Source organism: Vespa velutina, chromosome 3 (assembly GCF_912470025.1).
Source record: "Vespa velutina chromosome 3, iVesVel2.1, whole genome shotgun sequence".
NCBI classification, from domain to species: domain Eukaryota; kingdom Metazoa; phylum Arthropoda; class Insecta; order Hymenoptera; family Vespidae; genus Vespa; species Vespa velutina.
The window spans coordinates 6,995,192-7,010,138 of NC_062190.1; the positions used below are offsets into that span (position 1 = coordinate 6,995,192).

Here is a 14,947-nt window from a genome sequence, read left to right on the forward strand (position 1 = left end):
TTTTGTGCGAATATTGGTAGTACTGTATTATATATATATGCTATAACCATATTTACGAATGATGGCAGAAAATGTATTGCAACATGTTATAAAATATAAAAATTTAAAGGTTAGTTTAAACCCATTCAAAGAAGCAATATCATCAAGCAGTGTAATCTTTGATCATCGATTATCATGAGACCTGTTCAAAGACGTCAACAAGGCCTACAATATGGCTTGTATTTATTATGTATGCAGGCTATAAATTTTGGTGTTGATAGGATACCCCCGGCTACCTTAATAGGTGTGATACTACAGGTAAAACTATAAATTTTTATATACATTACATGTATTTATATCTCAAGTATAGTACCATAAGTAATGTATTTAATTATTAATATATGTTTAATCTTTTTAGGCTCTACTTTATACAGGTCTAATAAAAGTTCCATGGAATGCAGAAGATGCATGTATATCAGCAGTAAAATTATTTAAATACCGTGATTGGCGCTCTTTTATAGTATCAAATTTCGAACATGGATCAGATATGCATCTTTATTATAACATGGTATCTTTTATACTGAAAGGCTCATACTTGGAACTTATGTATGGAACAACCAATTTTGTATTATTGCTTGCATCATTATCATTTGGATGTAGTGCTATGTATGTCTCTCTGGCATATATACTCACGCAATTCACAGGAGATTATGGGTATTACACGATGTGTGCAATTGGTTTTTCTTCTGTACTATTTGCATTAAAAGTGATAACTATCTGTGAAGAACATGATAGATCTCATGATATTGGTGGCTTAAGGGTACCAAGTAAAATAGCAGTTTGGGTTGAGCTAGGATTGATACATCTTTTAGTACCAAATTCTTCATTTATTGGTCATCTTGGTGGTATATTAGTTGGATGTTTATATTGCTATACATTTATTGGCGAATTAATTGATAATTTAATATATATGATAACTGGAATTCCTGTTATACACGAAGAACAATTTTATAGGCGACGTAATTTAGGTTTTAGATAAAATTAAAATTTATAGAAAAATCTAATACTTTTTAAGTTTACATAATTGTTTGATATATGGAAATGTATTTTCTTTCATATAACTTATTTATTACAATTTGTAAAACATTTAAATTCACTTAAAATATAATTAAGAAAAGTGAAACTGTAAATCTCTCTTATATTATTGTGAATATATTCTTATATTTAAATCAATATAGCAAAAGATATTTATTTTTATAACAGTTGTTGCAAATAAACTTATTGAAGCATAGTGTAGGGTATTTCATATTATTTTATTATTAATTATGCAATATCCATTTTTCTTCTAATTATATTTATTTTAAATAAAAGTACATAAGTTAAATATTTGAAAACTTTTAGATAAAAAAAAGAAATAGTATAAATATTATAAATATTAATTATACGCAATACTGTTAGTATAACACGTCACAATGTTCATCAATTAAATGGAATGTCACTTTTGTATGTTTACTTTAGGCTTTGCATTATTCACTTCAATATCATTCATAATAAGACTACATATAATGATATAATAATAATATGTCAATAAAAGCCATATTACATATAGCATTGATACATCTTAACGTTGCTGTAAATGAGGCTAGATCAATTATTTAATTTTCTAGATTAATTACATGCTTCTAATTCATATATAATGTATATTTTTTCTCATAAGAAATTTAAATCAATCCTGATTATTTACTTGTATCACAGTTGAAGCGTACGATACAATGTACATCTTAGTTTTTCACACATAAAACTGAAGTTAATAATTACTTTTTCTTAAATGATACATTACCATTGTGAAGTGATACTTTATTAGCAAAAATTACTTTTTTTTTTTGTACGAAGCAGCACAATAGATAACAATAATATGTGATTACAAAAGTTGACAGAGAAATATGTATTTGTAAAGACTGTAGATTTATTTTATGAAAGCATACATATTTACAAATATTTTACTGCAAAACTTTTACTGCACATGAAAATACATAAGTTGATCTCATACGAAATAGATCAGTTAAAGCACTTTTTTACTACTGCATTGAAAAAACTAGTGACAAAAAATATAATAGAAAACAAATATATAAGTTATCAAAATTGAAACATAACATTTCAAATAAATGTTATTTAATATCTTTTTATATTCATGTGTGACCAGATATGACTTTATTTACATTTCTAAGGGATCAGAAAATATTATTTTGATATTAAGATGATGTGATTTCTCCTTGAGAATACACTATTAAAAACTCATGTTTCACATAAGATGTATTAAGCATTTAAAAAAATTTTATGCTTTATCTTGTCTACCATACTTATACCCAGATAGATTTCTCAATCCCTTGAAATATATTTTGCACACAAATTGTGTGAAAAGAAAAAACGAGGACAACAAAAGTTTGTGAAAGTATGAATAACATGATAAATAGGTTTGTTTGTTTCGAGTGTGCCATTATTTGTATTTTACTTAAAATTATTTCATATATTACCTGTAAGTTTTCTAAATTATGTTCAGAATGTTTTACGATGAATTGCTCTAATACCATCTTCATCATACTCTCTTTTACTAACCCACATTTTCTTAAATGTATCTAAAGAGGCCAAAATAGATCCTCCAATCCAAGTACTGTATAGACGTTCTTGGGGAGCTGATATCTGTCATACATAACATATTGTGTAACTGTTATGTCACTAAATACTTAAAAATTAAGCTTTAATTATATTTTATAATAATAGTAATTATCTTAAAAAACTTACCCTGATCTTTATATCTTTTGATGCCATTTTACGAATTTCTGACAATAGTCTATCACCAAAACCCTGAAAAAAAGATGCAATTTGTTATAATTAACACATACACATACATCATGTTACCATTTACTTCATATATATACATATTAATTTGTACATACACGAAACAGCGTGGATCCTCCAGATAATACAATATTTTGTAACAATACTTTTCTCAAATCTAAATCTGATTTTTGAATCGAGAACATTAGTACTTCGTGAATTCCTTCACACTCTTCTCCAATTAGATCTGGTCTAAAGAGCACTTCAGGAGCTCTAAATCTGGCTGGGCCAATCTATTTTAAAAGAATATATTACTATGATATAAAGTAATTTATAATGTTAACAAAATAAATAATTTTATTACCTCTAAATGACTTCCATCAGGTAAAACATATTGAAATTTCTCAGTTTCAATCGTTTCCTCCTTTTGCGGATTACTTGCTAAGTAGCAAGATCGTTCTTTAATTGTTCTAACAATTTCAAATTCGGCTGTGGTTTTAAAATTTATACCCTCCTTACGTAGCAATAGTCGTAAATGTCTTGTAACATCTCGACCTGCTATATCTACCCTCATTATACTGTGAGGCATAGCAAAACCTTCATAAATAGGTACTGCATGCGTTACACCATCTCCAGCATCTAAAACTACTCCCGTAGTTCTTCCTGTGGCATATCTATTACACATGAATAAAAAGAAAAAATCATATAAATATTTCAAAAATTATATAACTGCATTATAAATTTCTCACTTACAAACTAAGTACAGCTTGCATAGAAACAAATAGAGCCGGAGCATTAAATGATTCAAAAAATATTTCTGCAGCTTTTTCACGATTTTTTCTGGGATTAAGTGGTGCCTCTGTTAATAAAACTGGATGTTCTTCACAACAAGTTGCTAATTGATCTTTACTATAAACATAAGTCCAGATTCTTTCCATATCGTTCCAATCTGTGACAACACCATGTTCCATTGGATAACGTATAGATAATAGACCACGGTGTTCCTCTGCTATTGGGCCCACAAAAAGATCTCCTTCCAAAGCTCCAGCCATAACACGTACATGCTTTGGTCTTCCAATACTGTAAGAAATTGAAATGATAAAATATTAAAATACTAACATGAGTCTATAAGAGTGATAACACTTTAATTTATAACAGTCTAAAGAATGCTTAACAGAAAACTCTTACAATATAAGTACTGCCTAAGACTATGAAAATTTGCTACTCTTCGAATGACAAGCTTGAAGTCGCCACCTGTCATTAACCTCTAAACAAAGAGAGTTTCACTATGAATTTTAATGAACTAGTACAGATTAATGGACTTACTAATTTGAAAACCTGCATTTTGGTAATTGGTCACCTGCGAAACCAGCCTTGATAACACCAGAACCCTAAATAAGAAAAATTTTTTTCATGAAGTCATTATCGATTTTAAATTGCAGAACGCATTCGCATTCAATGAAAATATCTCAATTTTACAATAAAATTGATATGGTATTAATATAGGAATAGAAAAAAAATATGTAGTATAATTAATTTTATTCTATAATATACTTATAATATATGATATTATATCCAAATATGTAGAAAAGTCGACAAAGTTTACGGCCGACAATATGGCCTGACTTAGAGTTTGACACATTTGCAGAACGACAATGAGAGTTTGCCTCCATTTAATCCTACACAATCAAACACTCACATTATCGATTACCACAGGTTGGTTGACAATCATGTCATAGGGCTCCATAATTAGTAGAAATACAGTTTTAATCTAAAAACTTCAAAAATTGAAGACCGTACTCCTGCAGTCACACACCTATTCTTTAGATGAGCTCTGGCGAGCTCTGAAAGAAATTATCGATTATTTCGCGAGAGAGAAATCACATCTCGAATCTCGCATGCGAGATTCGAGATTACCTGACCATACGCTCGAAATTTAATTATTTGTTCGAATAATTGTAAGAGATTTTTAATAATACAAAAGCTTCATGGAAAAATGTTAGAAAGTAAAAAAAATTATAGAATATTAAAATTGAGATATGATAGTAAATATATTTATTTAAAGTAAATTACAAATTTGAACAATTCACAGCCAGTGTCTGAAAGTGGCAAGATACATCCTTATCATGTTAGATCGTAAATTAAAAATCGTAATTTCAATTCTTCTGTAAATTATATAATTTTGTATAAATTATTTTAATAAACTTTTTTGTAATAAAAAACAAATTCTTCTTCATTTTATATAGTTAAACATGTGCATACTTTAAAAGTATTACGAGTTAATATAGAATAATACAGAATAAATTTACATTAATATATATCTTTTTAAATTGGCTGTTACAAAAAAAAAAATAGAAATATATATTTATAATTAGACAACATATTACAATATAAATCAAAGTGAGTTATTATATAACATTTAAAATATTTTTGGAATAGGATCTGTATAATGTTTGTGTCACTGTCGTTCATGCCACATTCACATTATTCTATGTATATTACAGTATTGTGTATAACTAGTACAATGATAATGAACATATATATTTGCCTTGTAAAGTGTGGACAGATCAATGCTATAATATAAACTAAGTTTTCTATCTTTTAATTATTTTTGGTATCACTATATAAATAGAGAATTACACACAATATACAAATATTTGAATATCAAATGGACTGTGCTGTACAAATTATTTATATACTATTTAACAAATAAAACTACATGTGAATTTTATTGTATTTAAAAACAATTTTATGAAATCAATTTATTATTATTATTATTATTATTATTATTATTTTAAAACTTTTTGTAACAAGATGTAAAAATCTTCATTAACTTGAAGGAATCTTCTTTTGTTTCTTCTTTCCTGTTTAATTATGTTAGTATCTAAGAATATTTTATATTTCATGAGTAATAAAATAGTCTTTAATAGATTTCTGCCATAAGTAAAACTACCAATGATGTCCAACCCGTAAATGGATGACTTCCTTTTCCATTACCTAATGTATCTCCATAATTTTCCCATACATAGCCACTTTGTTTGTATTGTTTAATAACATTTTGTATTATATTATGTCTGAGATCGTCATATACTTTTTTTGCTTTTAATTGGAAAGGTCCTTCAATTTTCGAATAGTAATGAGCAGCTCGAACTGTTAAATAATTTAAATTTATCCAAATAGTACCACGCCAATAGGGTGGATCATGCTCAGTATTGTATTTCATATAAAACGGCGACGTTTTTGCAAGTGATCTTAATCCATATTTTGTCCAGAGAAGATCAGGATCTGTTAGATCTTGTAGAACTTTTTCTAGTTGTAGAGAATTAGGATCAATAATGTGTAAAATAAACGGAAATAAGGATACATAACCAAAAGAAGAATCAATATATCTTAAAATTGGATCATCTAAGACAATTCGAATCATTTCTGAAGGTTGTGCATTAGGTTGTAAAGAAGGTCTCTGTAAAACGACTTTATCTGTATGAAGACCATAATCAGAGTAAGTCTGTGTATTAGGTGACCAATGTAATTTATTCAACAAATTATTATCAGATAAGTAATGAAATGTTTCTTGGTATTTACTATAAGAATGATTCAAGATTTTAGTAATTTTAAACATAACATTTGCAGCAAATGCAATCCAACAACGTAAATCAACATGTCGTTCATGAATATTTGGATGCGAAGCTCTAGGATAATCATCTAATCCGGATGTAAGAGTTTTTGGATTTAATTCTCTGATAGTATTGGCATCTCTACCACGCCATCTATATGTACTTGGCAATTCACCAATTTGTGTTGTATTAAACCAATTAAACCAAGCTTGAAGACGTGGATATAATTTATCAAGAAGATGAAAATGCTTACTTAACAATTCTTGTTGTTTATGTTCGATAATATAATATAAAGTCAAAAAGAATGTTGGAGGATTTGCATTCGTATTCATCTGCGTTACGAATTCATCTGGAACTTTTGCCAATGCTTCAGAACCTAAGATCATTTCTCTTGGTATCCAACCTTCAATGTTCATTAAATCAAACCAATGACTTATAATATCTAGTTCAATTTCCAAGTCCCATGCTGATATAAGTAAGCCATGAAATCCTTCATCCCATAAAAAACCACGAGGGAAAAAGCTTCTACTAGGTACTGCAGTATATAAGGGTGCTTTCCAATAAGGCACAGGACCTTTGGTATGAACACTTTGAACTTGAGAACTTCCATAGAAATAACCTATGGAACCTATCATGTTAGAAAATGCCATTTTTGCAAAAGAAATTTCTTCACTAGAATAACCTTTAGATTTTAATTTAAAAATACTCTCAAATTTTTCATCAAATAATTCGCGTTGCTTTTGCAATGCTTGATCATATACATCATTACTTAATTTATTTAATCTATTGGTAAAACTTTCTGATTCATAATTAATTTCAATTTCAAAAGGAACTTTTCCTGTTACTTGTGTAACAATAAAATTTGGTTTTTCCTTAGTTCCATCTGGCAATAATGAAAGTTGTTCACCAGATAATATTATATGTTTCTTGTTAGTTCCTTTATATGATGCTATTCTCAAATTTTTAAGAACAGTTTCCTTTAAAGCAGTTAAACTTGGTGATATTGTTGATAAGAATGAATGTTCTTCTATGGTACCTTTTGTGGCATGTATATTAATATTAAAAGAGCCTAAGCCCTGTGTATTTCCTGTCATTCCTGTTAAACTATCATCATTATCATTATTCATTTCAATCCATCCTTTAGTATTTTCCTCAGTAGCAATATAAAATAGCAAAGAGATCTCATGTTCAAGTTTTTTGGAATTTTTAGAATTTACACTAATTTTTGTTGTCCAATCTCCACCATATTGACCATTTAATCTTTTAACAAATGTTGTCGTTAAAATTACGGATGAATCTACTATTTCTTGGACTCCGAATGTCCTTCCATCGTGTTCCAACCAACCATATCTATAGTTAAACTTAATTAATGTATTTCGTCATAAATTAAAAATTAAAAAACATAAGAACATTATATTACCTATCTAAATTATCACCCTGTTCACACCAATGCCTGAGACCAGTACCATCTTGTCGTAGATGATGCGGAGAATACCACATTAGTCCAGTTACCAAAGAATGTGGATCTCTTGTTTTCATTCCAAAATAAACATTAGGTCTATATGTACCCCAATATCTATCCGGTATATCTAAGCCAGCCATGGTTACCAGCTAAATTATATTTAAAACTAATTTTAGTTAATCCAATAAAACCTTTAAATAGCTCAAATATCTATTTAAAGAAAATTTCATACCTTTTCTATATTGTATGGTGTATTTACTCTAGTTTCAAGATAACCTCTATAGCTGAACCATGCAGCAATACCAATGCATGCTGCAGTAATTATTGAATTAAATATCGGCAATTTAGTTTTGACATCTTTTTTAGTATTAAACGGATTATTGGTTGATTTGCTTTTTGGCTTTATTATCTTTTCTTGAGTTTTAATTTTAGCCATTTTTCTCTTTAACAAAAAAATATTATTTTTACAGTATTATTATTATTATTCTTTTTTAAATATTATATTGTAAATGTACGTTTTAAATATTATATCGTAAATGTGTATCGAAAAAATTAGAATGATATCTTTAATAAATCTTAATAATTACAGAGTTTTTAAGTTGATTATAGGTTATAATATATACTTAATGATTACTGGTTGTTTTTGATATTATAAAACCATTAGGTACTATGTTTACTTTTATTAAATAATAAATTTAAAAAAACAAATATATAATGACACAACGTATATAACAGTATCCGTAAATTACACGTATAGAACAGTAACTTAGAAAAAGTGTATATACCGCATGTCGAGTACTATTAAGTACTGCATTATCAGATTACACTTTATATTACTATACATCTGTTGTTTATATATAAGATAAGGTTCAGTCAAATCAAATCAATGATTATAATAAACATACCAAAAAATATAATAATTTATAAATAAAATTTACTGCATTATATTATAGATAATTTACACACAAGAATAGTAACTATCGAACATAAGATATAGTATCATATGAAGAAGTACAAACGCATATTTTTTTTATTTAAGATTATTTTATATATAATGAATACATTCATCTCCAATAAAAAACATTTATTTTTTTCATTAACCCTGGTTTTATAACGGTTTATACCATCAATGAGAACAGACGCAATTCTTGGCAGATTTTAATAAACAAAGTCTCATTTTAAAGATAAATCTTTTGAGTATAACTCTTACAAGGAGATAGGGCTCCAATTTTTATAAACTTTCACGTGGTGAAAGAGGACGAAAAATTAGTAGACATGTATTTTTTCTTAGGTGTAAATACTCGATTTTTGAAAAAAAACAATGATCATTTTGTTAAAGAAACAATTGATTATTAACTTCCTCGTTCTATTTCGAAGTAATTGAATTCGCGACGCAGTGGTTAAATCCATCAACGAATTTTTTTCTTATTCTTCTTACTCTATTGTGAATATTATATAAATAAACGATAGATACATTCTTTTTATTACACAGCAAAGCTTTTTTCATCCATCATCAGGTCAGATCAAAGTGACTGATAAGGGCTCCATAATAGGGTATTATTTTAAATGCAACATAATATGAAAATTATTATTTTTTTCGCAAAAGTTGTTATATGTAGAATACAAATCGTATCCAAAATAGTACTTTGGATAACATTGCTTGAATATTTCAAATTCTTTTATTGGAATTGGTTGCTGCACTGCAGAAGCTAATCCTTTGCATACATTCTCCCGAGGACAATATCTACAGGGATTTCAGGCACGTATCCAATATAACTATATAATATACCCTACTAAAATTGTTAATTACTTTTTGTTCGAAAGGTGGTTGACTTCAGCGACAGGTATGGTCAAAATATGAACTACAAACGCAAGCAGAGAACGCTGTTTATTCCTTCCCGAGTTCGCGATCCTACGACCTGGAACTAGCTGAAAAGAAATAAGGAAAGAAAAAAGAATATGTATATATATATACTACTTATATGAAAGATAAAATTCTGAATTTAATTTAATTTAATTTAAAAAAAGTAAAAGTAAATGAAAAGTTCTGGATACTGATCTAAAAAAATAATATTTTCTCTGAAAGAAATATTATATTAGTAACGAGTGGCAAAACTTAGAGAAATTGACATACATCCCGTTCTGTTTGTTATAGCTCCATGTACATTTTTATTCAATGCACTTTCAGTGGTCCCTACAATTGCCATATCTTATATATTTCGTAGATATATGACTTTAATATAAAACTTGATTTTATTAAAATAGAATTATAAATTTAATTGAACTTTAGAAAAGAGAAAATGTGCAAAATTTATGTCTTGATTTTATATATTAAAATATATAAATATATATTTTATATATAAAATATATTAAAATAACTCAATACCATAATAGTTGCCCTCTTGAGCTACAGTTTATGAAGGCCTCTTCGGCATATAGCCTCTTCTTTACTTCGTGTCCTAACCTAATCGATTATCACTCAAAAACTGTAACAATAAAATTCAATTCTAAATTCTAAGATATGGAAGCAAACCCTAATATAATCCTAACGAATTTAAAAAATATAAATCTTATCTTTTTGTACAGAAACTGATTACTATCTTCTTGAGATATAGTTTTTTTTTGCAGCATAGGAGAAATTAGAATTAGTATATTAATTCCTGAAAATCCTAAACTAAAAATTCATTACCTTCTACGGAATATGATTCTACAAGTCTCTTTGCTTTTTAGCAAATACTCTACTCGACTTTCCTCTTCTAAAAGCAATAACTCTATTGAGACTTTTATCAATGATTAAATATTTAATTAATAGTTATTTAAAAATATAAAGCAAATCCTTCGACGATCTTTCTTACAAGCGAGTATTTTTATTATTATAAAAAAATTATGCACAGTTTCGCTTGTAATCCAGAGACTATCGATCGCGACGTCTTCTTGCTTATTCTGTATTAGAACGAGTAAATATCGATTCTTTACTATTTCCGCGCGAGAAAAATATTTAAAAATGTATTAAAATGTTAAAAATTTCAAATAATTATAAATATGTTCAAACAAGAAGACACTATCCTGATCTAATAAATAAATCAAAAAAATAAGAAACCATTCATGAATAAATCTCCGAAGAAATTTATTCGTGGTCATTTAATGCTCTTTTACTAATTAATTACAACCAATCACTCGTGCCGATTCGGATCTTTTATCCTCGATATGATTGAGCAATTAGAGGGACTTAAAAATTCACTCACTACTTAAGAAGTTCTGCGATGGCTCCAAAACATTCGCCCGCAATTTAAATCGAAATTGAGGATGGATGATTCGTGGCTGGTTGAAAATAAGATAAGTCGATATCAAAGTTAGTCGAGATCCTCTTCAATGATGCACTGACTCTATTACACAGTAGTGGTCTTTTAATGAACGATCACTGAAGTTAATTCGCAAAACTATACTACCTTTTATAAATACAGTCTGTGTGACTGTTAAAAAAGCAATAAACTTTGCGAACAAAACATTGACTCTAACGACTGCATTGTACGCAGTCAATGCAAAAACGCTTGTTGTTTAATTCGCGAAACACAATTGTACAAATACTGCTATTACTATGCGATATTTTTATTTTAACGATGCAAACACTCAATTACTTCATTGTTACACGCGCGATTATAATGAAGATCTGAAACAGAAAAATACAAACAAAATTATTAATATCACTTTTATAACAAGAAACTATATAAATTATTCAAGAAATGTATGATATATAAATATACTTACTTTAAGTCTCCATAACTACTTGCAGGAATTTTGAGAGAGCTTCAATGATTATTTGCCGAAATCCAAAGGAAGAATGATCCAGTAACAGTCAAAATCGATCTGAGGTTCGATTTTGTTGATGTCACACGTAGCCAACTACCCCGAGATAAAAATTTTTTTAAGGATTGAAATTTAAAATAAAAATTATTCTAATTCTAACGCGCGTTATAGTCGTTTTAATGTTTAAGCGAATGTATTATTGTTTAAATATTAATTTATTATACTCTGCATACATTAAAGATTGTTTAAATAATTGAAAATTTATCGAAAGTATTAATTTATAAGTTTTCGCGTTTAGAAAGAGAAAGCTTCGGTATGTACTGGTCGGAGTACGAGAGAAAACTAAGTCGGTAATCGTCAAAATTAAAAAAAAAAAACGTATTTATGTTTATATTATACAAGATCAACTACCTCGAGATTAAAATTTTAAAGTACTGGAATTTTATACTAAAATTATTTTAAATTTCTCGCGTGTTACGATCTTTTTTATGTTTAATAAAAATGTACTATTGTTTAAATATTAGTTTATTCTACACCGTATACTTTAAAGACTGTTTAAATAATTGAAAACTTATTGGATGTATTAATTTTTAATTCTTTACATTTAGATAGAGAGAGCTCTGTTGTTTGCTAGTCTGAAACCAAAAGAAAATTGATGCGAAAACTCCCAAAGTCAATCAAAAGTTTGTTTTTGTTGATATTAGATGAAGGTAACGGATCTGAATTCAGAATTTAAATATATTGAAATTGTTAATTAAACTACTAATATTATTTCTAATATTATTCACCAATGAAAGTTTACTAATATATAAAATTTTGAACATTTAATGTAATCTTAATAATATATACATATATAAAATATATATAGCTTGAAAATAAAGTAATGAGAAATAAGTTTTAAAAAAAGGCTTTATTCACATATTTGATCAACTACTCTTCTATTATTATAAAATAATAAATACATGCTACTTTCTGAAAACAATATCGAGATATATCATATGACATTTCTTTATTAGTAATCTATATATTCAAAAAAGTATGATCCGTGTATGTTTCTTGCTTACTTGTGTTAGATGTGTTTACATCTTCACACATACAAATATTACTGTCACGCAATGACATCTTTTTCGTTGTAGATAAGCACAAAGGGATAAAATATAATAAATAGAAAGAGAAAATAGGTCGCATCTGTTTAAAAGTATTTACTCATATAGACGACATAATGTATTATTGACCCATGAATATTATATTATATATATGTTTTATATTCTATTATCAATGTTTTCACATTGATGTAATTTTTTTCTCCAAATCAAAACTTACATTTAAAATCTTAGATCGCTTAGATATATTTTTAAAAACTTCAGTAAAACAACACTTTATATACAATATTGGCAATGTATCTTCCTTTTTCTTTTCTTTTTTTTTTTTTTGTTTTTCTTGAACATTTATATCAAAAACCAAAGATTTTTTTTAACATGAACAATCGAATATAAGTCTGCCAATAATAGTTTTATTATAACATTTTGAATAATAAACAATGCTCTGAATGTATGCATTCATTGCAATAAATTTAAAATTACATAGTATAACTTACATATGTTTTATGCTGAACAACAATATAGTGATGCAACAATGATATAACAAATTTAACTTTTTTAGACATAGAAAACTTAAGTGTAGTAGAACATTAGGTCCATAAAATCGTTGTTTGTGTAAAAGGCATATAATTCAATATATATGTATATATGTATTAGGTGCCTTTTTTAACGATTAATGAATTTATGATCGAAAAGAAATAAGAAAAAAATTATATTTTATTTACATAGGAAAGTCATTGGTATAATGATACCACTTATACTAGAATACTTTTCATAATCGTTAAGTATCAGTTTTGATAGTAAATATATTACTGTAACATTAATATATTTATATATATATGTATAGATATATGTATGTACACACACATATACATACATATATAAATAAACACACACATACATATATATATATATATATATATATATATATATATGTATATATATATATATAGCTTATTATAGCACATATGATTTGTTTATAGTAACAATTCTATTTCTTAATTTTTTTTTTTCAAGAACTATGTTAAATCTAAATAATTAAATTAATAACTATAAAAGGAAGCTAAGCAAAACATATAATTAAATATAGTTTAAATGCTTCCTCTTTGCATCCAACTTATTTAATAATAAAGTGATAATATGACTAATATATTTATCATCTTGGTGCATAATATTGCTTTGTCTTTGGCTTGTCATAAATATATTTTAAGAACATAATACTAGATATAAATACATTTTGAACAATGCTAATGAAAATTTGTTATATAATTTGTAAATTATTGGTGTGTGTGTACAAAATATTTAATTTTATTTATCGCAGACAAAATCAGTATGAATAATGAATATATCTCTATAAACTTGGATAATAATATTAACAGTATTATGTATTGCGATATGAATAAATAACAAATTTTGTTGTCATTTGGGAATTTGATTGAATGTTAACATACCTAGAGTCGTTTCTTTTCTACAGAAAAAATTACAAGTATGTTCATGAGAATATTTCAGATTAGAAAATTAATAGATATGAAGAAATGTTCGATTAAACACGAGCTAGTATAATAGCTAATGCATATTTTTTATGCTAAACGTATTTCTTTTATTCTACGTTAAGATCATTATGCATTCGTTTCTTTTCTAATTAATAATCCATATAATTATAAATGTATTTTTCTACTTAGATAATCTATAAAAAAAGAAATTTTGAGAAATGTATATTCTTCTATTTTATAGCATTAATTCTTTATTGATGTTATTAGACTTGACTGAATATTTGAAATGTATTCTTTCTCAAATTATTACTAATTATCATATGATTTATATATCAAGCTGTCATACCTGTAGTTTACTGTGAAATTTTTTTGCACATCTGTATACATATATTTATATTTCTTATACATATATGTGTGTATATATATCGAAAAAATGATTGATTGTGTTCAGTTGGTATGGTATTATGTATTATTTAATTTAAATTTGAAGTATATACTATTATTAATTCTCTCTACTTTTCTTAGCTGATGTTAAATGGGGACATGTGATACTTGCAGTTTTATAATATACATGAATCATACTTACTACCTTATTTAACAAAGCATAATTCATATCGAATTAAATCACAGTATAATAGATTTTGTAATGGAATA

The 14,947-nt window shown here is 26.8% G+C and overlaps 3 protein-coding genes across 11 annotated transcripts; 1 reads left to right on the top strand and 2 right to left on the bottom strand.

Annotated features, from left to right (window-relative positions):
- Nucleotides 1–17: 17 nt before the first annotated feature.
- On the top strand, nucleotides 18–1,270 carry LOC124947467 (rhomboid-related protein 4-like). The gene is made up of 2 exons (XM_047489640.1): nucleotides 18–297; nucleotides 398–1,270. Exons 1-2 carry the CDS (start codon nucleotides 175–177, stop codon nucleotides 1,016–1,018), a joined length of 744 nt encoding a protein of 247 aa, XP_047345596.1. The 5' UTR covers nucleotides 18–174; the 3' UTR covers nucleotides 1,019–1,270.
- Nucleotides 1,271–1,923: 653 nt separating this feature from the next.
- On the bottom strand, nucleotides 1,924–4,678 carry LOC124947465 (actin-related protein 1). 2 transcript variants are annotated; one of them, XM_047489637.1, is made up of 7 exons: nucleotides 4,517–4,678; nucleotides 4,144–4,208; nucleotides 3,571–3,897; nucleotides 3,182–3,491; nucleotides 2,937–3,110; nucleotides 2,782–2,844; nucleotides 1,924–2,679 (listed from the first exon to the last, which is right to left on the bottom strand). In XM_047489637.1, the coding sequence occupies exons 1-7, from the start codon at nucleotides 4,562–4,564 to the stop codon at nucleotides 2,536–2,538; spliced, it is 1,131 nt and encodes a 376-aa protein (XP_047345593.1). In that variant the 5' UTR covers nucleotides 4,565–4,678; the 3' UTR covers nucleotides 1,924–2,535. The 2 variants fall into 2 exon arrangements, with proteins under 2 accessions (XP_047345593.1, XP_047345594.1); XM_047489638.1 differs by lacking the exons at nucleotides 4,144–4,208; nucleotides 4,517–4,678 and adding an exon at nucleotides 4,006–4,143.
- A 179-nt stretch (nucleotides 4,679–4,857) lies between these two features.
- Nucleotides 4,858–12,010, bottom strand: LOC124947457 (mannosyl-oligosaccharide glucosidase GCS1). Of its 8 annotated transcripts, XM_047489600.1 has the most exons (7): nucleotides 11,662–12,010; nucleotides 11,343–11,563; nucleotides 11,139–11,279; nucleotides 9,704–9,822; nucleotides 8,126–8,335; nucleotides 7,852–8,042; nucleotides 4,858–7,781 (listed from the first exon to the last, which is right to left on the bottom strand). In XM_047489600.1, the coding sequence occupies exons 5-7, from the start codon at nucleotides 8,327–8,329 to the stop codon at nucleotides 5,741–5,743; spliced, it is 2,436 nt and encodes an 811-aa protein (XP_047345556.1). In that variant the 5' UTR covers nucleotides 8,330–8,335; nucleotides 9,704–9,822; nucleotides 11,139–11,279; nucleotides 11,343–11,563; nucleotides 11,662–12,010; the 3' UTR covers nucleotides 4,858–5,740. The 8 variants fall into 8 exon arrangements, with proteins under 8 accessions (XP_047345556.1, XP_047345554.1, XP_047345558.1 ...); XM_047489598.1 differs by having other exon boundaries at nucleotides 11,139–11,563; XM_047489602.1 differs by lacking the exon at nucleotides 9,704–9,822 and having other exon boundaries at nucleotides 11,139–11,563.
- Between the last annotated feature and the right edge of the window lie 2,937 nt (nucleotides 12,011–14,947).